The following is a 24,133-nucleotide window of genomic DNA, read 5'->3' on the forward strand; positions in this document are numbered from 1 at the left end:
CTATATTGACTGGTATCGAATTTCAGTCAGATAGGACCTATGGTTCCGGAGTTATAGGCTGGTATGTAGGGTCACACAGGAATTTCTCATACGAACCACTCCAATCGTAATATATCAAAGGTTAAAAATCTATCGAAATAGACTTCGATTTGTAGGTCTAGATCACCAATGACAAATCAAAGATTCTTTGATTTTATTGTCCACTATCGACAATTCTGGAAGTCCCGGGTTTTGGGCATATTCCAGAATTGAAGTCACCTCGGTTATTCAAAGATGACTGACTCGATTTTCACAGATCAAGTATCAAATGCGATTGTTTGCACCCTCAATAACCACAAGCCCCCCCCCCCTCCTCCTTCCATCGCCTCGTTGGCTACGATGACCACCATAAAAGATTTCGACAGTCCCGGGAAAAATGGCCATCTCTTAGCAAACTCGCATCAGTTTCTCAGAGATGATTTACATAAAATTAGCCTCAAATGAAATGGATATTGTCCTTATGCCTGGCATAAAATCGCGCACGGATCGGTTATATTGTTCCGCAAAGATATACTGAGTCGTTCGGTCACATGAGATTCCCATTCCCATATGAGCCGAAACTAATTTTAGGCATCGAATTCGTATTTTTTATGCCAAATGTGTTTAAAATACATGAAAAAAGTTAAGCCCGTAAGATATTATGCCTGTTCTAGTGACCCTGCCACTTCTAGTTTTCCGATCTGTATACTTCACATCCTTGCTCTCACTTGAGTACTATGGCTCTAATTTTCATAACTTTCCCTACCCAGTAAGCTCTAGCTAATTGAATGTCGTTAATGTAGGGTTGACAATAGTGCTGGTTGCCATCTGCTGGTGCCAGCATGCTGGCAATCAGCACGCTACCAGCATAATGTAAACGCATTCCATTTGCTGGTACCAGCAGCTGGCAAGCGTTTACATTGTACTGGTTGCCAGCATGCTGGCATCAGCAGATGGCAACCAGCACTAATGTAAACTGGGCATAAAATGTAAAAAATGAAACGTCAAATTTTGATCTCATTGGAAAAAAATTTATGAGGATTGACATTTTGGGACAAAGCTGATTTTGCACCTTTTTGACTTTCTCATATAGAAAGGTACTGAAATCGTCGAACTGTTTGACCGAGACCCGGAGAGCCGAATCTCTTGTATTATTTGACTGAGTTCTTCGAGTTCGGAAAATGTCTATGTATGTATGTGTATGTGTCAAATAATCTTACTCACTGTTCTCAAAGATGGGCCGATTACAACAATGTCATATTTAAATGAAAGGTATAACATCGCCATAGCTTGCTATTGAGTTTAATTTGGATCGGAGCTCTGGTTCTGCAGTTACGGTTTGAAGAGTGCGATCACACTTCAAACTCCCATATAAACCGGCAAAACCTTGCTATTCTAAATGACGCAAGTATCCTTTTCAACTGCTGTCAAATTTCGTTTAGATCGGTGATGGTTCCGGAGTTACGAGTTAAAGTGTGCGGTTACACATGAAACTCTCTGAAGCCCTTTTTCCTTCAGTTCTACAATAACGAGGTTTAGGGGCATGACAAAATTTGTTTGTTTTTTATTAAAACTCAAGTATAAATTGATTTGCAATGCGTGTTGCAATAAATCTCTAATTTTGTTTTCTTCAGCAGAGTTAACATTTGTTAAATTACCCTACACAATGTAGATTTTGACTACATTCTGATAGTATTGGAACCCATAAGCTGACAACTAAATACTAGCAAAATCACAATTTCGCGAACTGAACGATTTGCGAAAATGGTGACCAAGTTCCTGAAATCATGGATAATAACCTTATATTCTTGAAACTATTTGTATTTTCAAAAAACTAGTTCGCGCCAAAAATATACATGGCTTTACATTCCAGCATTTGGTTGGGTTTCTATGGCTATTCGGTGGACATGTTTAGTTTTTGTTTATTATTTTTCATAATTTTGGCATACACTTGCTTGTATGAAGTATATCGGTTAACAGAACCGACATTTAAACAATGTTCATGATTTCAGGATGTTTGTCGCGATACTCATAACGTTTCGTCACGTTGTCGTGACATTTTATTAATTTTTTTTTGCTATCGGGTTTTTCTGGCAATGTAACGCAATTTATGTTCATGAGTTCAGGACCATGGTCAGGTCTTTCGTAATTTATATTCACGTAATCGTGATATTTTATTCACGAATTGCGCGCCATAGTGGCAGAATAGTGCGATTTATGATTTCAGGATTTTAGTAGCGATTTCCGTAATTTAGTATCACGTAATTGTGAAAAATTTGCTCGCGAGTTTCGCAGCGGATTTTTCTAGCATTCTTCTGACAGAGTAGCGTGATTTATGTTCATGATTTAGGACCTTAGTCACGAATAGAAATTCACGTAATAAACTATATTGTTCACGTGTTTCGCACCGAATTTTTTGACCGAATAGTGTGATTTGTGTTCAAGATTTATTTTATTCGCGAGTTTCGTATCGGATTTTTTGGCAGAGTAGTGTGAATATGTTCATTATTTCAGGATCTTAGTCACGATTTCCGTATTTCTATTAACGTTATCGTGATAATTTAGTCACAAGTAGAATAATTTGTATTCATAATTAATTTAGCTTCTTGGTACGATGTTTGGTATTGTAATCACGAGTAGTGTGATCTATGTTCATGATTTCAGAATCTTGATCACAATTTCCATAATTTATATGCATGTTTTTGTGATATTTATTCTTTAGCTCACTTTCGAATATGACACGTGAAGTAATGCAACTCATGTTCATTATATTAGCAGCTTTAACATGAATTTCTCGTCGGTTTATCGTGATATGACATGTTTATTTACTATCGGATTTTTTACTCGGAATATCGTGACATATGAACTGGATACCAAAAGTTTGGCAGATTCGCGGTATAATGTTTCGTGAATTATGTCACGACATAATGTATTTTTGCTGCTCAACGCAGTTTTTGTTTTCTGTCTGGACATTACTTTGAACCTTATCAAATGAATAGCAATGTTCGAAGTTTTAATAGTTTTCATATGTCAGCTACTCGCACCAACTACTAATCGCTAGCAACTGGACATACCTATATGATATTTCATGAAAAAACACAAAGTATGTGAAAATTTCTTGGCCATGTGCAAATTGGCATGTGCAAGCATTCAAGATAGAACGTAAAGTACGTACTAGGAATCATGAATTCCTATTCACGAATCCACGAATACTGTTTTATCGTTTTGTGAATGATTGTGTGCTCACATGATCAAGCGTGACTATTATACTAGGCACCATGAACCACTTCACGTTTCTATTATTAAGATGGTATTTCACGAGCACTAAAGGTAAGTTTTGTAACCATGTGCAATATTTTCCGATGTTATGAACTATTTCATGAGCACGAATGGCCAGTCGTGACCATTATACTAGGAATCATGAAGTAGGAGAACATGGGGAGACTTGATCAAGCGCAGAATTCTATTATTGGTTATGACGTGTTCTATTAGGTTCTTAAAATTATTTCAAAAATATTTTTATACTTGTTCCGGTCCCCTAAGGTAACTTTAATAGTTTGTAGCGATACATCCTTTCCTCATAGAAAATATTTCGTAATTAACAAATTTGCGTTGAATGATGTAATTTTTTATCGATCTTTGCATGGACATATTGACGCGGAAATGCAATAAAAACAGTCAAAATTTATGCAGCGCAACCCTTTTTTATTTTTTACTGCTACCTAAGGATCTCGAAAATATGAAAAAAATATAGTATGTTTTATGACATTATATTTTGTTGATTTTTCAAAATTCACACAGGACACATTCTTTCGTGACGTTACAACGATTTGGCGAATCTTCATTCGACAAATATGTTATAACTTTATCAAATGAACGTCTACGTCAAAACTAGTTACATATTCAGAAAGTAGACAAAATTTCATGAAAGATTCAATCAACACTAACTGAATATACTGGAAGAGGATTATTTTATGACCGATAATGCAACGTGACGTTTCAACGCGTCACAAATTAGAACTATCAACGTATTTCAATAAAAGTCAAATCATCAAATTCTAGTATATTCAGTTTATGTTGATTGAATCCTTCGTGAAATTTGGTCTACTTTCTGAATCTGCAATTAGTTTTGATGTAGGAGTTCATTTGATAAAGTTATGACATATTTGTCGAATGAAAATTCGTCAAATCGTTGTAAACGTCACGAAAGAATGTGTCACATGAAAAACTTTTATAACTTGATCGCAGTAAAACTTTTATAACTTTTGAAAAAGTAAATTTAAAATTCTGCAAAAAATCATGAACACGCGCAATATCTTTGCATATTACATCTCAATGACTTTGGAAGGATTGAAAACTTTTTTAGAGATTTATGCAGGTTTAGCTGAAAATATGGTCAAGTTTCCCCATGTTCCCCTAGTTCAGGAATACATGAAGATTATTTCATGATTTTGTGAACTATTGGTGAATTGTGATTAAAATACTAGGAATCATGAACCAGTTCACGAATACCTGAATAACATGTTTTATTTAGTGAACCATTTCACGAGCACAAATGATGAGTCGTGACTAGTTTTCTAGGAATCTTAAATCAGTCCAAGTATACATGAATAATATTTTATGATTGTGAACTATTTCACGAGCACGGATATTGAACCGTGACTAATATAATGGAAATCACGTACTAGTTTACGATGATTAAAGGATTTCATGAATAATATTTGGAGTTTTGTAAGGTGGTTCATGAGGAAATATGTTTTGATTTTGTAAACTAAATTTCAACCACGAAAACCAGATCATGTTCAAAATGTAATAAATGATGAATCAGTTCATGGCGTATAGTCGGACTGTGAACACGAGTCAACCATTGGTTTTATAAATAATGTTTATAAAAGTGTGAACTAGTTCACGTACAGAAAATCGATTTGGTAATGGCATGGCGGACAATGTGACTGAAGTTCACAAAGCAAAAACAAATATCTCCACTAATAAAAGTATGTATCAGTCTACTTTCTACTTCTGCCGCAGTCAGACGTACAATCGAGCCAAGTGAACAACTGGCCTCTCGATCTAGTGTGCATTGTCTGGAGAACAAAGGAAACATCGGATTTTTCTTGTCATCATGAGTAAAGTTGACGAAAAAGCTCTACTCCGACCCAACACTGCGGTCGTTGACTTTAAATTTTGTTTAAAACGACCGAGTTTTAGTGAAGTGGAATACCTTCTGAAGGTAAAAATGCAACTTAGACTTACGGAAGTGTTGTACCTGCAGTATCATCATCTTCGCTGTGCAGTGTTAATATCATTCAACACGTTAGCACAAGCCGAGCGTTTCGTTTTGAAGAACAACTTAAAACACGTGGTTGAAAGTGACAACGTTGGAATTAAGATTCCCGTATATATTGAGAATGATTATATAGATGTAAGGTTATATGACCTATCACCTCGTACCCCTCCTGAGCCAATTGCAAAATGCATGTCGTAATACGGAGAAGTAGAATCCGTTACACCTGATACTTGGAGAAACTTCTTCCCGGGTACTCCTAACGGCGTTTTTGTAGTGAGGATGCGGGTTGAAAGGCCTATACCCTCCTACTTGACAATAAAACTCAAAACTCACGGAACTACAATTATGCAAACTACGCTATGCACCCATGAGGGGCAAACTCCTACGTGCAAGTATTGTAATCAGACAGCTCATCATGGACAACCTTGTGCGGAAGATGCAGAGGAAGACGCATCTCAACCGATTGCCAACTCATCAACGGCAAACCAACCCAAAACAGAGTTTTCAATACCAATGCCTGAACCACAAACGGTGGCCAAATTTGTGGCAGCAGTTGCACAGACCATAATGACAACCGCAAAAGAAGCATCCAGTCCCGCAAATTCAACTGTAAGCAACATTGGCAAGGATAACAATAACAGTGACGGATTTACGCTGTTCAACAATAAATGCAAGAAACAGGGAAAAACATCTGATCGCGGACACCAAGCCGGCTTCGACCTGGACGTGAAAACCAAAAAAGAATTAAATGACCCCCCAGATGCAGATTGCCAGCAAACCCCGCGAAAGAAGGTCTCTGCTAGCAATAAAAAGTTCCAATCCATTCCAATATTATAATAATATTTGTTTATATTTTTATTATAAAAGATCCACGGCTCCGTTTAGCTACCGCTATGAGCCATGTCAAATAAACGAATTTTATAAAAAAAGTATGTATGTCTTAACAAAAAGAAAATTGAACATAGTTATAAAACTCATGATTTTTGTTCATGGTCCTGTTTTCATTACGTAAAAACGTGATTGTTCCAGAGTTCTTGGCTCTTTATTCACATTTTTGCGAACAATTTTTTCCGTGTAGAAGATCGGAAATATTTGCAATTAATTAGGCTTGCAGGAATGAATAAATATTTGCAAATCTGTTGACACATTCCAGTTGTATAGCTCATAAATCCTTACTAGGTTCGAATAGGCCCAATACATTCGGGTACAAATGTTCGTAAAATCGAGTTTATAGACACTGTTCTTGTAAGGTCGGTTGGAGTAGTTTAAACTTTCAATACGTAGTACACTATATATTTCAATGGATTAAAATCTTAAATATGCTTTCACCCTTATTGAGACATTTTTGATTGAAGCTTGTTTCAGCATACCTTAACAGTTCAATAGCGTGTAACGTATGCTATGCCATCTAATGGAAAAACGCTGGCGGACTCATTTAATTCTATCAAAATTACTACAATAATAGTAATAAGAAATTTTAATTTCGTGGATGAAGCGAACTATTTCCCGCATACGGTAGATGCTAAGTGTAAAAACAAAGTATGATTTTGTCAAATTTTTATTGAAAATAGCTATCCATGGAATCATATTTTGGATAAATTAGAAATGCTCAATTGCACCACAAGGTGGATTAACTAGACTCAGTAAATAATAAAATAGTACCCTTTCTAATAGGGTCTAAACAGACAAATCACTATACTGGTTCGGAATCATAACGCTATTACGCCTTGTGATAAATACCTCAGCATAATTACCTGGGCTTCCCATATTTTCTCCCGTCATGCGAAAATGCAACTAGGGACCAGACTTTAAATTCTAATTTATTCATCGTCAACTCTCCCAGAACCAATTGTTTCAGCACATCAAGTTGTTACTTTGGCTTTGGTCGTGTGCTGTGTTTCAAAAGATGATTAACATTATTCTCATTCCATTTTGCGAACAAAGTAAATCCAATTGTGAAAAACAAGAACAGCAGCAGCTCACCTCAAAGAATGCCATCATCGCTGCTACTGAGAGGCTTCGCTTTTCCCTGGACTGTACCGAGCCAACTTTCACATCCATCAGCACCGCATTTGCTTCGATCAGATTCTCTAGCAATGTTGGCTGGTTGAGTGATTGCCTTCGGATCGTACGGTCTGTCCTCCATCCACTCTAGCGACACTGTGGGTGGGAAAAAATCTAACACCCCAAAGACTGTGTATTACATGTAGGCCATGGATACGAAGTTATGCTTAGCTGGGTACTTCCGTAAATTCCGTCGCAAACTTCAATTCATGTATACCAGCACAAGTACACAAACACTTGGCTATAGGTTCGTTGAAAGAACAATTCTCGGTGGTACAACGAACGTTTATCCAGAAAGGGAAAAATACTCATCCACAAGCACCGATGGGAAGAATAGAAAAAAAAGCGGAAATTCAAACAGCAAACACTCACCGATTTGTGGTGGTCGAATGACGCGTGGTTTTTGCTGTGGCCGCCTCCTCCAGAGTATGGAGCAGAAGTAGCAACAAATTATGTGCGAATTTTCGTTGTGCTCCACTGACTCGGATGGGATTTTCTGCCGGGTTGATGTACGATTATACGCTATTACCGCTCGAGATTGCTGCCACAGAGTTATTTTCAAGTGTTGTTTATGTGATCTCCAAACATCAGAGTTTTTTCCCTGGAGCATGCAAAATATCGGTTCATTGATTCCTTCAGCCCCAACTGGGAGTAATTTTCGAATTTTGGTAATGTTGCCTTTTGTGTTTGTGGCTTTTTGAGATGCGCCATCTTGTTTGTTTCTATTTGAATTTACAACCGGAAATGCCATCTCTGTGTCATCCAGACTGTGTTGGAAAATTTTGGCCAAATAGATTAACACTAATATATTTCTAAAACGGCCCACATACTTCAGATTTTCGAGTTTCTAGTTGTTGTTGTAAGTGTCGAAACATCGCCAAGTTTACGATTATTATAAAAAATTATTTTAATTATTATTTATTATTTTGAAATGATATTTAACAGATGGTTGTAAAGGGTCTAATACACTAATGCACAAATCCATTTTAACTTTAGAGAATTCTAAATACCTTTTACGACCGCAATTTGTTTTAACCAAACGACTAACAAGTATAATTCCTTCTTACATTTAAAATGAATTTGTCCACTAGTGTGTTAGGCCCTTTGCAATGGTTGGTCAGGCATCACTTCAATAAAATATTAATAACCTGTTTTAAGCCTTTCAGATCATTGTATTCTTTGACAAAGTTATTGGGTATTAAATCCGCTACATCTAAAGTTTTGATTTAAATTTTTCAAACTTCTGGGCACCCTAATATTTCGCTAATATAATCGAAAAAGCTTCTATCCTGAAGTGACATTTTGACCACACGGTGAACCAATTAGCCAGTTCATTAAGCTGCAACTTTTGTTGTTCGCTGAATGACGAAACAGAGCAACACTGTGTGCGTGCAATCAATTGCATGGAACACTGTTTATCCGCGCCTTCTAAATTGTTATGACATGTTCTGCCGGGAAAGGGAACATAATCCTAATTGAATTCTAGTCTATCAACAAGCGTCAATCGGGCCGCCGCGCCGGGTGCAACTGACATCGCCCTACATGAATTGGTGCGTAATATACGCTGCCTAGTTTATCCACAGCACGGCCATCAGTTTGAATATACATCGTCGGCTGAGACTGGTGCAGTTTAACCCCTTCGGATGGATAAATTGGTCCCGAATCATCGCGGCATGAAACGAGCGTTTTTCCGTGTCACTTCTGATGGGAGCCGCCATAGAGTAGATCTACTACGGCATGGATCGCACTAAACAGCTCAGTGTGTGGCGCTGGAATTTCTGTGCTAGCAAAGCAGGCCATACTGAGTTCGGATTCATCGCTTGGCGGGAGGCTGGTAGATTAAGTGAGGGGATTATTTTTATCGTTCTCTACTATCCCTTTCTCTCTTTTTGCACTATTCAGTGAACTTGAACGGAGCGTACACTGCACCAGACTAATACTATACTGTGGCTAAATAAATTCATGCAGTTTAACGTATTAGCGGGCGGTGCGGCCTGTTGAGTTTTGCCGGCTTTGCCGTTGCCTTCTTACTTTTACCACTATATGGAAATTTACAGTCGAACGCTGATTCACGCGAACAATGTTTTAGCCTTTCTCATATAAAGAAATGCTATCCAATAACTCCAAAAATTGAGCTGCAAACCGATACCTGGAGGGCCCAGTTTCATACTTATGAATCATGATCGCGCTGGAGCGGGCGTTTGTATGCTAGCACATGAGACCGCGTTTATAACTTCCTAAGTTCGACTAATTCGCTGAAACGTTTACATGATTGCCAGATCGTGAATGATCGCGTTTGCTACCGGGTATGTATTATCGCGAAAAGCTCGAGCATTTGTATGTTATTGCGCACGTTGTTTTAATCACGTGGACGATTGTGTATCACGTATGCTAGCCCTTTTGTAATTTCGCGTATGCTTATGGGAGTCTATAACCGTGTGGTCTTTTGCCTATTCCCGTGTGCTTTCGAGCGTCGCCGGGAAAGAAGAAACAACACATTAATTAGACATTCATCCAGTGAAGGTTAGATGCACGTATGACTCGTATACCACAATATGTTAGAGAAAGACATTGGATATTGTGACAATCATGCGCAGAACGGCAAAAAAAATTTAAAATGAAGCGAGACAAACATACGGCACTTAAAAAAATCGCTAACTATCATCAGGATATGTTATTTTAATAAATATTTGAAGGGAATGAAAAGAGCACACCATAATTGTCCGTTCAAATCAACAAATAGACAAATGGTGTCTAAAACAAAGTTTTTCTTATCATATTCTCTACAGAATTGTCGAATAAAGAAAACGCATATACAGTTAACTAGCCAACGAAAACTTGAATCTCATCTTTAGTCACCCAACTGACCAAATGAAAAGTATGTTATGTTATAACTTTTTCAAAAGAAAACATTGATGACCGAGTTTTCGTGGACAAAGCGATTAACGTTTTTGTATATTTGGAAACAGTGTGCAGTGAACGCACAATGGAACAAATAAAAAAACTTGTTTTAAACCACCTAGTGGTGCAATTGTGCCTTTCTCATTTGTCCAAACTACGATTCCATGGCTCATTATGTTCAATACAAAGGTGGAAATGTATATTACATATTCAGTACGATTTGCACATATTACATTCAATGGATCGACTGCCACGATTTTGAGATACTATGTGTCGACACTGAAACGTCGCTTGAAACTAGCGGCGAATGAAGGAGGAAGATCCGTTAAGAAATTTTAAACTAATATAGCAACCCCTTACTGCAGACTCCTACCTAAGCCTTTACAAGCCAAAAAAATTATTAGGTTGACGAAATTTTAAACTAGTATAGCAAACCCTTACTGCATACTCCTACCTAAGCCTTTACAAGCCAAAAAAATTATTAGGTTAACGCTATTGTCGCAACCTTTCTATATGAGAATGGCAAAAATGTGCTAAAGTCAAAAAAGTCAATTCTCATCAAATCTCAATGTTTTATGTATTTTAAAGTCATTTGGCATCCAAAATACAAATTCGATTTTGAAATTTTCCCTTACTCCCGCCTTTGAGAATTTTTCCTTTCAGTTTATATGCGAATTTGCTGTGTGGTCGCAACCCGCAACTCCGTAACCAGAAGTCCAATCAACAAAAATAGCAGTCGATGCGAAGGTTGTACCTTTCATTTGAGACTAAGTTTATGCAAATCGGTCCAACCATCTCTGAGAAACAGAGGTGACATTTTTTTTCCATATACACACATACATACATACACATACATACATACATACACGGTCCCCGTGCCGGTCAGAAAAGGGTTCCGATTACCGCCGGAGTCCCGCAGGGCTCGATCCTAGGCCCGGTGTTATGGAACCTCATGTATGACGGGGTTCTGAGACTGAAGTTCCCTCCTGGGGTCAAGATCGTCGGCTTTGCCGACGACGTAACCTTGGAGGTCTACGGGGAGTCAATTCCTGAGGTAGAACTAACCGCAGAACACGCGATTAGCACGGTGGAGGAATGGATGAGCGCGAGAGGCCTGGAGCTCGCTCATCATAAGACGGAGGTAGTTATCGTCAACAACCGCAAGTCGGCACAACATGCAGTTATCCATGTGGGAGAAGTCGCGATCACTTCACAGCGAAGTCTGAAGTCTCTCGGAGTCATTATAGACGACAAGCTGACCTTCGGCAGCCATGTCGACTATACGTGCAAGAGAGCGTCGACTGCTGTTGCGGCACTATCGAGAATGATGTCCAACAGCTCAAAGGTGTGCGCCAGTAGACGTAGGTTACTGGCAGGCGTTGCCGTATCTATCCTCAGGTACGGCGGCCCGTCATGGTCAAGAGCACTGAGGGCAACCAGTTACCTACAGAAACTGGAGAGCACCTACCGCGTGATGTGCCTCAGAGTGATATCTGCCTACCGCACGGTATCACACGATGCATCCTGCGTGATAGCGAGCATGATGCCAGTCGGGCTGGTCATTCGGGAAGATGAGGAGTGCTTTGAGCTACGTGGAAATAGGGGAGCCCGCGAGCGCACCAGGGTGACCTCGGTCGCCAGATGGCAGCGTGAGTGGGACAACTCCTCGAAAGGTAGGTGGACCCACCGGCTGATACCTAGCATATCGAGCTGGGTGGGAAGACCCCATGGGGAAGTTCACTTCCACCTGACACAATTCCTGTCAGGCCATGGCTGTTTCCGTCAGTACCTCCACAGGTTCGGACACGCGGAGGTCCCAGTCTGCCCGGACTGCCCAGGTGTAGATGAAACTGCCGAGCACATACTGTTCGTATGTCATCGGTTCGACGTCGAAAGAAGAGCAATGCTTGACGTCTGTGGCTGGGACACAACCCCGGATACCCTTATCCAGCGGATGTGTCAAACGGTGGAGAAGTGGAACGCAGTCTCGGCTGCTACCATCCAGATTGCCAGTAGGCTACAGGTAATCTGGCGAACCGAGCAACAGACGGCGGGCACGGCTAACTAGTGATTGGTTAGTTGGAGCGAAAAAGGCCAAGCGCAAAATAAGAGAGTGAATGGTCTGTTCATGCCGAGGTAGGTTGGCGCAGCGAATGGCAACCGCGTAAGGGGTAAACCCAGCCACCCCGAAGCAAGACAGAAGAGTGAGTGTATAGGCGTATAAGTGGACTGCCTCATGCCAAGACGGGAGGGTCGTGGCGTAGTATGTTGGAACTAAGCTATCGATGCCTCATGGCGTGGCAGAGGAGTGAAAGGGTGAGCATCCAAGTCAGTCTCACACTGCATGTTAAGGGTGAGCATAAAAGTCAGCCTCACAGGTTGGTAGAGGCTAGCACAAAAGTCAGCCTAGCAAGGAATGAAAAAGGTGAGCACAAAAGTCAGCCTCGCATGGTATGTCAGAAGTGGGGCCTAAGAAAAATGTCCCACATGGGATGCCAGAGGGAGTGACAAAGGTACAATAGAGTGGCACGATTGAGAGTGAATCAGGTGATAGGGTGAGCACCCAAGTCAGCCTCACATGGATGGGTAGGGCGAGCACAAAAGTAAGCCTAGCAAGGAATGAGTAAGGTGAGCACACAAATCAGCCTCGCATGGAACGTAAAAGGTGAGCACAAAAGTCAGCCTCATGTGGGAGTGTTTGAGAGTGAATCAAAGTGTGATTTAGAGAGCACCCAAGTAAGCCTCATACAGGATGTATGATCGCGTGAGTGAGAGTGAATGAGTACATTCAGTACAGCCATCCCCCCAGAAGTAATACCGAGAGGTAGTTCCTGGGAGGAATGATGGCGGAGCCCAATGGAGTTTAGTCGGTATTAATGGCTGGTCACCATTCGAGTCCGACACGCCCCCAGTGCACCCCGTGTGGTAGATTGGACCCTACCGTTAGCACGTGTACTGGGCTAGGACATAAAGGTCTTCTCCATTGTAAAAAAAAAAAAAAAAAAAAATACACGGTCCCCGAGGTAATGCCGTATGTTAGTGCCGGGGAGGAATCAGATTCTGGGCAAGAGCAGTCGTTTTTTAGCGGGTCGGGTGATGGCAGCCCAAACCCGTTCCCTGAGACATTGGGGTTTTGTACATTTTCCCTCAGGTCTAGGGTTTTCCTGAAAAGTTTTTTACTGCTCTCTAAAAAAACCTGTTTAAATCCACCTAAAATTTTTCTAGATGACATAAAATCTCGTCGTTTCATGCATTTCAAAGATGTTTGGCATCAAAAATTACGAACTCGATTTCTGAAATTTCATGGGGTCCCATCTGAAAAAAAAATTTGAGTTCCGGCTTATATGGAAATTTCATATGTGACCGGAAGATTTAGTCTATATTTCCGGACCCATATAAGCGATCCGTACGAAATTTTATAGACATCTATTATTATAGCTATCATTTGGGACTAAGTTTGTGAAAATCGGCCCAACCATTTCCGGGAAACTGATGTGAGTTCGTAAATATTGAAAGATGGTCGCTTTTCCCGGGAACTTCCGGAACCGTCTATGGTGGTCAATGTAGTCAACAAAAGTTTGGTTGGCCGTCGGTGACCTAGAACAGCAAATTTAAGTTGTTTGAGAGACATTTTAGCGAAATTTTTACCTTTTTTGCTTTCATCGGAGTATCGGTTTGAATCACAATTTGCTATGTGATCGCACGCCAGAACCTGTAACTCCGGAACCGAATGTCGGATCGGGATGAAATTAAATAGTCATTTACGAGGACGCAATACCTTTCATTTGAGACCAAGTTTAGTTGAATCGGTCTAGCCATCTCCGAGAAACCGATGTGACTGTTATTCTGAATTTAGATACTTCCGCCGGGGCTTCCGGAACCGATGATGGTGGCCAATGTGGCCAAATAGACTTTGAATGGATGTTAGTGACCTAATACTACAAATCGACGCAGTTGTGGTTATATTTTGGAAAAGTTTTCACCTTTATACATTCATTGCAGAATTTATTAAAATCGACATTTTCTGCGTGTTCGTACTAACCGGAAGTAGGATCCATTAGAAATTCTATAGCAGTTGTCCTCAGCAAAATTGCAAAATATTTTGAACAACTCTGTGGAAATAGCATATGCATACTTTAAATTTATTTTTTGTACCGAAATCTTTGTTTTTGGGCAGTTGGACCTCAAAATTAGTATTGTTCAACTTTTCCGTATTCTAACCGTAATTGATCAACTCAATATATTCTATACCCTTGTAGGTGAGTGTGTAAAATAAAGGATGTTTTTTTTCAATTTTTTTTAAATTAAAATGCAATGTACAAAAAACCGTTGACAACCATTGTTCTATGTATATTTTGGTAGCCTCTGTAGTTCCACACACGGTGTGGAAAAATAACAGCCTTTTTCGATTTTCACACCATTGTTCGTTCCTCCTTAACGCCTTGGTAAGCGACATCATCCTTAGACTAGCCAGTAGCCATACTCACCAATGTCAAATGCTGTAGACAAACGCGAAGAGCAGCAGATGTATTTGTTGTTCGCTGCACACAATTTTCTGCGCGGCATCGTGTTAATGGAAAAGGAAAAGTGAACCAAAGAATCAAACTAATTATTTACGAATACGCGGCGTCGTCCGGCATCGCGAAGGTGCTCAACACGATCGCCTATTTTTCTTGGGTTTCAGCTAAATAGGTACATACTCTACTGTCGTTGTGCCAGATAGCTATGAAAATTTTCGCGAAATGCCGCGGTTGTCTGTGTTATGTGAAGTGGAGAGCGAATCTCGTATGAAGCTTCCAAACTTTGTAGGTCGTTTGTTCCGCGGATAATTATCGTGTTCCTCTTGCAGGGGTCTTTCACTGTTTCAAATGATCGATTTCGCTTCCACTTTGGGGGATTGGTGGCTGGAGAAATTGCCTTCGTTCAATTTTCCTAGTCCACTTACGCACTAGTGACGTCAGAGGGGCATACAGCCGTTAATTTGATTGAAATTTGTGCTGCGGGCCTCGGTTATGATTGGTCAGGTCGATGGTTAACTATATGATTTGCTACCCTTTACGATACGTTCATTTTCTGATGTTACTTTTATGCTTACTTATTTTCCCAGATCACCACATCAGCAACGAAAAAGCTCTGGGATAAGGGTGGCAGTAACGATGTCAAGATGGCCACTGGAGCGACTGGTCCGCTGGCTCCTCTGCAGCTTCACGGCAGTACTGACCACCAGGTTTGGAGAGATTCGACATGGTCCTCGCAAGGGGATGCAATACTGGCTTCGAGACGTATTTTTCCACATGCTCCGGACACGAATCCTACTGGATCGACAGGAATCTTAAGGTATGTCGTCTGGTTCTTGACCCCCAAATATAAGTGCGAAGAATCTAATATTTGTTTTATTTATCAATTTTAGCCCACGTGACTCCACCGGTGGTCTCGGTGTTAAAATGGTTGAATACGTCCTCGGTGGATCACCGACAAATAAGGAAAGCCCGCTTGCTAGCTTGGAACCTCGATTTAAGGGATTGAAATTTGATGATAATGACAAGGTAAGTTAAACGCAGTCTACTAATAGCAAAAATAGGTTTAGTAAGAACCATAAATTTTTGAATTTTCCGCCAGACTTCCACTGGTCGAAATTTATGGAGTGGAGACCATAACCCATTCAGTTTGTGTAAACACCCAGGAATATTTGGGAGTGAATGTAGGGATTTCGACCAAATTGTTATATCCCTCAGACCTACCGAAAACTAGGAATAATGCAAAACGTTGGTTAAACAGTTTTACCACATTACCCTTAAATTTCCTTTTCCCTGAATAGAACCGCGTATTAAATAGTCATATTTGCTTCAAAATAAACAAAGAAAAACATTTGACTAACTCAGAAGAAATGAACGAATGAAATTTAGCTCTTGGAACTGGTCACTGATAGGATAAATGGTCGAAAGGACCAACGACATAATGTACAGGGTAATCCATCATTAGTTTTTTTAACTAGCAATAAACTGAAAAATGAATAAAATCGCGAAATCTTTATTATCACTCGTAAGAACATTCTTTGCCATTTATTGTTTGAAAGCAGCGCTTGAGGTGGTCCATTCGAATGGTCCAATTTTTGACGTCGCTTTCAGGCATTTCATATGTATCTGGCTTATTACTCGTGTAATATTGGTTTCCGATGCTTCAATCGTTACAGTCTTATCCACATAGACTTTTAATTTCACATAGTCCCGTAGAAAAATGTTTAGAAATGTGATATCGCACGATCTAGGTGGCCAACACCACGGCAAGAAGTTAAACGTTCACCGTATTTATCTGCCATAATTCCAAAGACTACAGGCTTCAAATGCGGGCGGTAACCAATACTGTTACCAGGCTTATAAACCAAGATCCTTCCGGAAAATACAGCGAATAGTTGCATACGACAAGCCAAGATGTTGAGAACGGACTAATTGGGCCGATTTGTCGACCTTAATATGGTCGTAGCACACGATACATATTCCTTACATAGACCTGTTTTTTGTAAACACTTGATCAATTTGAAGCCGATTTAGTCGTTCCATTAGTCAAATCATATTGAACAATAATAGCATGACAGTTTGCTGTTAGCATCCGGTAACCTCTAGAAAATGCCCTGTCAGAAAACCTCATGTTCTAACCCTGTATAAAGGGTAAGTCGCTAGTTATTGCGACACTTTCAAACTTGCTTAACTTTTTTCATAGTTGACCGAAATGAACCAATTTTTTCCCAGTTTCTATTTAGAGTGTATTGTTTACATTGCCGATGTTAGTGTGATTTCGGTTGAGATAGAAGAAACTCATCAAATCGTTCGGGAAAGGATTTTGTGCACCGACATGCAAAATCCTGCGTTGTCACAACGCACCTTGGTAAAACTGGCGGGTCAACCGTCTCAAAGGTTCCAGGATAAGGACAAGTTTGTTGCGCATGACCGTTCAAACGGAAGAAGCCGACAACATTTACTTCAAAGTACCTGATTTGGTAGGCCATTTGCACTTGTGGCAAACATAGAAAACCTTTTCGTGGCCAAAAGGATCATAAATGACGAGATTTACAAAACTTGAGAGACCCCAAAAAAGGCTTTCGCCGTTATTGAAACAACGTTATCAAAAACCGTTGTTTTGGACTGATTTGGCATCATGCTACTATTCCAAAATCGCACCACGATTATTAGTTTTGTGTTTGAAGCATGAACCCACCAAACAAAAGGTTGCAAATCCTCATGAAGGGTTAAAAAGTTCTCCCCCGAAAAAGTCGGCAGGATGAACATCGAGTTTAAAAATCGATATCACAACTATCACCACCAAGAGACTACTCTCTTCCTTAACCTGAAAGGAATGATTTAATAGAGGTCTGGCCCTATAATATTAGGTGCCTACTCACACGACATGTTCGATGTTTTTGAAACTGTCACCATGAGCGCAGAAACTAGTGAGAGCACAACAGTTCCCTTCGAAAAACTATTCCTGATTAATAGTTGTCTTAAGAGATCTAATTCGCATGAACCGTTCTTCCGTTCAGCTGACGTTTTACTTGTATTTAGCAAATAGTTCCAAAAACATTCGAATCTTGAAGAGTGGCGATGCAGTATGAAGCATGGTTTTCAGTGTTTCGGATTCTCCTCTTAAGTAACCAACACCAACTTAATGCTAGTTAGATATGTCTAAACTGCACCAAATTGGCGCTAATTAGGCAATAAAATCCGAAAATTCGAACGTCTTGCGTGAACGCTAAACAACTGGCTTATACCGAATTATGTTTCTATAGTAAACAAAGAGGCTCTGTTTGCCGATGCGGGATGTGAACCGAACCTGTCGTTATAAGAACCAAACGCTTGGTACTATGTAAATTTCCCAAATGGGAACAATTTTGGCTAAGACCAAATTTTTGTGCAGAAGGGTACTAGACCTAACATAAAATAAGTATGGTTTTTTAGTGTTTTGGTTTCTCCTAGTCTGGGTCTAATCCAAAAATGTTCTCATTTGGGAAACTGCCATAGTACCAGGCGTTTGGTTTATACACCAAAAGGGCAGCTTAGGTTCATTCCAAAGCTCAGAAAACAGACGGAATTTTAAAATATTATTTGCGCTAGACAAAATTGTACCTGTAACTATTAGCGTAATTTTTTTGCGTTATATGCAAAACTAGATTAAATCTATGATAGATGATGAGTCATTAAGAATGATGTTGGTGCAAGAAATTATGAGGACTGAATTAAAACCTACTGAACTCAGCTAAATCCAATTACGAGATATTTCATGATTTATAGTGCTACACAAATAATGGAATAATTGATACATTTTTGTACTGGCACAACTGTTTTCTTTTTCCCTTTTTCTTTTTTATTGACGACTAAGGGTGGGTCAATTTTTCCTTTTTTATGTTATAACGAAATTTAATTAGCAAGGGACTGGAAGGTGTGAAATATTGTTCAATATTAAGAGTCATAGTTCTCAAGGTGGAGCAAGGAGTTGAAGGATAAAAGTTTAGAAAAGCGTGGATTAGGGTCATATGAGTAAGCTTATAGTTTACTGGCGACTTAACCTTTTGTCTTCTACCGCAGGAGTCAGGAAATTTTGGCATTATTGGGAGTGCGAATCACCTGAGTCTGTGGCATGTCCGGACAAGCGTAAAGTCACTGAGTGACTTGTGCATTCGGAACAGTCATATGGCCCTATTCAACGCTTTTCTAAACTTCCTTGAGTAGTATGGCTCTTTATATTGAAAATTATTTCACACCTTCCAGTCCCTTGCTAATTAAATGTCGTTGCAACATAAAAAGGAACAACTATTTACTATACGTTGTTGTATTACCGTTTTGTGCACTTTATTCCAGCACAGGTTAACTCTGCATCGTTGATCAGGGTCCACATATTTAAATAACAAAGAATAATTACCAAACTTTCCAATTCCAGACATCTGACGATAAAGATAAAGCCAACTCGCCATTCGAATCGAACGGTTTGAAAAAGGAGGAAGTAAACTCGACCAACGGAGTGGTGATTGTGAACGGAATTGACGACGACAAAGGATTTAAGTATGTTCTGGCTCAGTTAACACCAATCTGTAACAGAGCTGTAGTTACATTTTTACTTCCAGTCGCACTCCCGGTTCCCGCCAACCGTCGCCGGCGGAGGAGCATGTTCCGCGCGGCTCGAACCTGCTGGACGCCCAATCGCACCATGGCTCCGGCTTTCCCCAGCATCCCTCGCTCCATCACATGCTCGGTTCGGCTGCGGCTGCTGCTGCAGCTGCGGTCGGTGCCGGTGGCGGTACCAACGATGTCGTTCAGCAAGCAGCTGCCGCTGCCCTCGGCTCTTACCATCCTCAAATGATAAATCAAATGAGCCAAATGAATCAGCTCAGCCAGATGAATCAAATGAACCAGCTCAACCAGATGCAGAGTCACGTGATGAACGGCGTAGGAGGGATCCCGCAGATTACGCAGGTTTGGCGATTGAACTGAATTTTGTTGCTATCAGATTAAGAACCTTGGGGATGTTTTGCGTCATTTTAGAGTCAAATGGTGAACCAACCCGGACAGGGTCATAACCAGATTGAATCTCCTGCTAATCTGCTGCAACAGCCACACAACTTCGATGTACAGGTAAGTGATGTTTATGTACTTTTGAACCGAAGAAATATCACAGGTGAAACAAACGATTGAAAGCCGGTTTTAATTTTGACAGTAAATAATTCCAATTTTCTGAGAGCGAATTTCTGTGCATGGCACAAGTACAAGCTTTTTCGGAAATTGATATGTAGATGGCGCTAGAATCCTTGCAAAGAGCTTGATGTAAAGCTTCAATTTGTAAGATATAACTAGCATGATTTTTAGAGTGAAAAGGTCATACGATATTCAAAAGTGACAATCTAAGGCAGATGCATTTACTTATAGAACCAAACATAACATGTTTACCTAACTTTTTACCTGATCATCCAGTTTTTAGCCGCAGATCATTACTAGACTAAACACCTCTATCATCTATCTTCGTTTTTGCATTGTGACAATCTGAAAGAAAACGTGAATCATCGACTGCATAATATCGGGACCAAAATCGTCAATATTTAATACCGTTTTCGTTTTCTCCTGGTGCTACATCGGTGTAATGGGATTTCTATTTGCAAATACAGCTTTCATTTAGTAAGTCGGGATTAACGTTTTGACTTCATATAATTAGTAGAGCACAACCGACTTGACCGCAGTCATAGACGTCACATGCGAAAAAGAACGCTACTTGTGTTCACCTGCGAACTACTGGTTACGGAATATTTTCCGTTAGCTCCTGTTTAGTTGCGATCATGTTGAGTTGCGATCATATTGAAATCATACTAGTCACTGTATACACCGAAGGACATATTTCTTCAAGAATTTTTTAAAATGGTAAAATCTATGTCAATTATTATACGACGAATTAGAACACTAAAGTTATTAGTTATTAAAGATATTAATTAAACTTTTGTTATTTTAGTTTTTTTCTGCTAATCAGTCCCCCGTAGACTGATTTAGTACATTTAGGGCAGCACAAACTTCGGAAAAAAATCAAAGAGTCTCGAAGCAAGCATTTGATCTTCAGTTCTCTGTGTATCTTTTCAAAACTATTTCGATCAGCTCATTACAGAAACTTTTGTTCGTATCGACCATTTATGTTTTGTGCGAGCCCGCTTTTCTCTTGTTGCGCAGTAACCCACTGATCAAATTTGACCCGGACTGTTCCAATAAAACCGCGCGAACACTGAAATTGGAAAACAAATTTTTCTTAGGTTAGTATAATTTTCTGTGACAATCATGTGAGGCTTGAGCGGAAGATGTTGATTAGCGTATGTTTGGTAGCTATTTGTTTAAGACGCGGCGAATTTTAATGAAAATCAAAAATTTTGAACATCGCACATTTTTCAGAGATTTGTGTGATATGAATTTATATAATCTCCAGCTCACATTTTTTCGTCTTTTGGTATATCCGTCATCTATGAAAACTGTTTCGGTTCCGAGCGTTTTCCTTAAGTAGATGATAGGACCATTATGAAATAAAAACGCTTGTAAGGACGTGGCCAGTTGTGTGGAGATTAGCGGGTCTACATCATTGTAGATCGTGGCGAAGTCTGATATGCTCAATTCTGCAACTCCATCTACGATTTGTGCAGGTGTTCGTGCTATGCCATACCAAATCAAAATTTTGAACAAGTTTGTATGATATTTTGGACGTCAAATGGAACTACTGCTACGGAATCTTTGAACTCAGACGTTTTTAGGGAGTTTTCTGTATCGAGAACACAAGTATTTGAGTATCATAATATATTCAATGAGGGTCGTGGATTCGTAGAAAACTTGTTTCGGGTGAATCGTCCATTTACCACTGTTAACGACGATAACATCAAAATACTCTAGAAAATTATGCTCGAAAATAAATTAGCATAGCCTCTCCAACATCTCTTATGGATCGACATGTTTGAGATGTTTTGGTTATGATGCACGTCGCCACCAGACTCATAACGAAAGAGCTGTTTTTACTAAAATACGTCGAGTAGAGATCGCTAAAAAGATACTAGCCAACGCAGCTGATGACCATGATCGCTGAGCCAGCCAATACGCAAGATTTCGCCCCGGTTACTTTTTACTGCTAAGTTTACAAAACTTCAATATCTACTCCGGGAAACGCACCATGACGTCATAAGTAGTTCGTGGAAAGAATTCAAAAAAACTTTGGTTTTTAGCTCTAGGTCTAGGGTGACAGATTTCCAGCTATGGATTCTTTCCAAAAGGTGACCGACGCAATAATGCAGCACACCATAAAAACATATTTATACCCATAGCATTCTCAGAGCTTAGAAAAATCGACATACTCGCGTGAGCTTGAAAGAGAACAGAAATTCAATTCATGCCCGCCGCGATGTATGAAACGTATGGTTCGTTTCCCTCGTTAGTCGTTCTTTCGTTACAGCGCATTCACGTTCGCATATATTCGGTTTCAGAAGCTAATTGAATTGTGGTTCTATGCTATCTCTGAGAGGGATTATCGAGTAAATTTGTACCAGATATAGATTGCGTAGTTCACTTACGCCCGAAAGTGTAAAAGATACCAACTTTTGCCGTCAAACTTCTATCCAATAAAGAATTAATGCTTAAGTTGGTGAAGATTTTACATTTCCTTGATTTCAGTAAATTTCACCAGAAATACACAACTAAGTTTGAAATGTCGTACTACTGAGCACTCTTTGTAGAACAAAAGTTTGATGGAAGGAAGTATATTTGGTGTTTTTGCTTAAATAATCTAACAAAAAAATTACACATTTTTTTGCACTTTGTTATATCTGTCCCTAAGGAGAAAATTGGTTAGTTGGGTTTAACGGTTTCGAATTTATCTCGACAGCAAGTGTCAGTCGTCTTGACCACAATATACCTTTTTGTGACATTGTTAATATCGTGTTTAGAAATTTAAAACTTCAAATGTGAAAGAACGATGGTCCGGGGTAGTTCAAATTCACTCACAAATTGATGATTTAGCTAGGCATTTGCAGTTGCCGTAAATTTAAAAATCAAAAATCACAGAATTTTGCGTGTTAATGTCGTGCATTTTTTTTTCAAATATAGGTAGTAAAAGTACCAAAACGTGTAAAACATGGTATTCTTTGATTTGATTCAAGGTAACAAAGAAGTAAAATAATACCTGTAGGTAATAAATAAATAAAAGTATATATTAGATTATTGATAGAAGCGACCATTGTTCAGGTTACCTTATAAAACTGTGAAAAACAAAAAAAATCAAAAGAAACTATTATTTTCCATTGGCAAGCCATTTTACTTCGAATGGTACGTACCTGGTATAGTTTCCTGTGAGGCAAATAATTTCTTTGATATCATTAAAATCCTTTTTTCGTCCTAAAAACGTGTGTTTTACAAATGGCGCTACATTTTCACCCATAAATACAAAACGATGGCTATTATTGTATGCATAATCTCCGTCTGTCCCGGGGCACCTATTTTAAAATTAGATAGTAAATTAATTAATATTTTAATTAAAAAGCTAGCTCAACATTAACCAACATCTACTCTCGATCTACCAAATTGACCAGATTTTCAACCCATTGAAAATTTTTGGAAATTATTAAAGTGAAAGAAATGCGGCAAAACACTTCAAACAATCGACTGGACATAGCTTTTCTGGTTTGGTAGGCGATGTTGAAGATTGTGTGTTGATGTTTGTTGCACTAGGCAGGCTTGTTATTTGCTCGCACAATGCGCACAAAGAGCGAAATACACCGATGAAAAATAGAGCAGCATAAAAACACTGCGATGTGCAGAACGACCGCTCAAAGAGAAACTTGAAAACGAAAAAGAGAAAGATCTGTGCACCAAGAGCTGCATAATTTCGCGCCAAGAGTCACCTTGAAGAGCCAATTTTTTTGTGCCTCTCCTCACTGGCAAGCAGGTAGGAAGGCGAATCAAACTACTATTCTGATAAAGATTGTTCGGAAGAACGTTTAAAATGGTTTTTGGTTGCCTTCTCTTGCGCGTGGGACCAAGATTCACACTAAAGAGCCTCTTTATTTCTACTCTTTGAGGTGTGCAGCCATGGAGTAGAATGCACGTATGGGAGCAACACACATCGGAGTGAAGAGGTTTATTGTGAAAGAGAAGAGCGGTGGTTCGCATGAAAAGCGCTAAGAGCGTTTTTTATTCTTCTCTTTCTTTGCTCTGAGGTGCATTACATCCCTGGCACTAGGTGTATAACCTTCTTTGCGAATTCTGCTTGGGGTTTTCCACTGTGTATAACTTGGTCGGTGTTAAGTCAGACCGGACTAAGTCGCAAAACATCAAAAAATAAGATAATGATAGCACTGGATAA

At 39.5% G+C, this 24,133-nt stretch overlaps 1 protein-coding gene across 5 annotated transcripts in view; it reads left to right on the forward strand.

The window, feature by feature from the left end:
* The window catches only part of LOC131684512 (maternal protein pumilio), a 389,632-nt gene that overhangs the window by 45,867 nt on the left and 319,632 nt on the right, over positions 1-24,133 (forward strand). For 4 of the 5 annotated variants that reach the window (XM_058967459.1, XM_058967462.1, XM_058967460.1 and 1 more), the window contains exons 5-9: positions 15,378-15,607; positions 15,681-15,816; positions 19,202-19,323; positions 19,368-19,734; positions 19,804-19,893. In XM_058967459.1, coding sequence (XP_058823442.1) covers positions 15,378-15,607; positions 15,681-15,816; positions 19,202-19,323; positions 19,368-19,734; positions 19,804-19,893 — 945 coding nt within the window. The remainder of the gene's footprint in view (positions 1-15,377; positions 15,608-15,680; positions 15,817-19,201; positions 19,324-19,367; positions 19,735-19,803; positions 19,894-24,133) is intronic. The other variant, XM_058967463.1, reaches the window with a different exon arrangement.

The sequence above is a fragment of the Topomyia yanbarensis genome, chromosome 2 (genome assembly GCF_030247195.1).
Source record: "Topomyia yanbarensis strain Yona2022 chromosome 2, ASM3024719v1, whole genome shotgun sequence".
NCBI classification, from domain to species: Eukaryota; Metazoa; Arthropoda; class Insecta; order Diptera; family Culicidae; genus Topomyia; species Topomyia yanbarensis.